At 50.4% G+C, this 1,242-nt stretch overlaps 1 protein-coding gene across 1 annotated transcript in view; it reads right to left on the minus strand.

Moving 5' to 3' along the window:
- Positions 1-1,242, minus strand: part of LOC119592837 — a 50,725-nt gene that overhangs the window by 30,850 nt on the left and 18,633 nt on the right. Inside the window, exon 2 of the mRNA XM_037941741.1 lies at positions 515-559. Within this exon, the coding sequence (XP_037797669.1) occupies positions 515-559 (45 nt within the window). The remainder of the gene's footprint in view (positions 1-514; positions 560-1,242) is intronic.

The following is a 1,242-nucleotide window of genomic DNA, read 5'->3' on the forward strand; positions in this document are numbered from 1 at the left end:
TGTTTTATAAAACCATACAACTTCGCCCGGCTAAAAAGCTCGCTTGGCGCCTTTCTCCAACACGTTCGGCGGAAAGTCGAGATCCCCATGAGCAGACCGCGAAGGAATAGTAGGGAAATAACAGAGAAATAAAAATAAATCCCCCCTCGTTTTTATTCACTAAGATGGGGGGGAGAGGCGATTGAAGACCCAAAAACCTGTTAGTAATCGCACCCACAACCGCGTCCACGACTGAACGGGCATGTGGCTGAGCTGCCGCCGGGTGGGAGCCCAGGGCCGCGACTGTTCCGCAGCCCCTTTTCTGGCCCAGCCCTGACCCAACCCGCAACGGGCCCTCGGGGCCAGCGCAACGTCGCCGGACCCTGCCCTCTGGTCCTCGGATGGGAGGGGATCACCGTAAAAGTTGGGCGGCTTGCAGGTGTGGGGGCCCGAAGGCACGTGTCGTAGCAACACTTGTCGGAGCCGGCGCAGCTGGAGTCACTGCTGCACGTGGAGGGGGACGGAAGGTCCTCACGGGCGGGCACTGCGGTCGAAACGGGCGGGCATCTGCCCGGCTTCACTGTTGAAAACCCGGGATTGGGTGGGACGGCGTAGTGCTGAGTAAACATACATATATACCCCTGCTTGTTTATGTTATATGTAAAAAAACCCATTCCAAACACACGAGCACATACACGCAGCACATCGCATGCGGGCATAGAATCAAAGGACATATACCTGCGCACAAGCACACATGAATATGTCTAATTTACAGTGATTCTTAACAAGTAGCAGACTTATCCCTAGGTTAAAGAAGTACATGGTGGTGGCAAATCCATCCCGACTCGCACTTGCCTGCACGAGGGTTAAAGCGAGGAAACCAGCTGGCTACTGAATCCCTGGTTCCCACTGATCATGCTATTTGGGATTTTGTTTTATTTTAAAAAAAGGCAGCCCCTGTACATTTTTTTTGTCTTTGTGTAAAGTACTTCCTTTAATTTTTATGCTAACTCTTCTTATTTCTTCTCTTTAACTTGGGATGAATAGCGAAGTACTTTTCCAACTTAGAAAGTTGATGGGGAGAAAAAAGGGGTTTAGAATCACTGATATATAAGTTGCCAGGTATTCAAAGTCTGAATGAAATTAAAAGGATACTTCTTTTACATACCAACAGGATAGTTGATGATGTTGCTTCCGCCCCCCTCGCAGCAATAGTACTGGCCGTGATTGGTTCTGCACCAGTACCCGGGAGCCCCCCCTGGA

Source organism: Penaeus monodon, chromosome 31 (assembly GCF_015228065.2).
Source record: "Penaeus monodon isolate SGIC_2016 chromosome 31, NSTDA_Pmon_1, whole genome shotgun sequence".
NCBI classification, from domain to species: Eukaryota; Metazoa; Arthropoda; class Malacostraca; order Decapoda; family Penaeidae; genus Penaeus; species Penaeus monodon.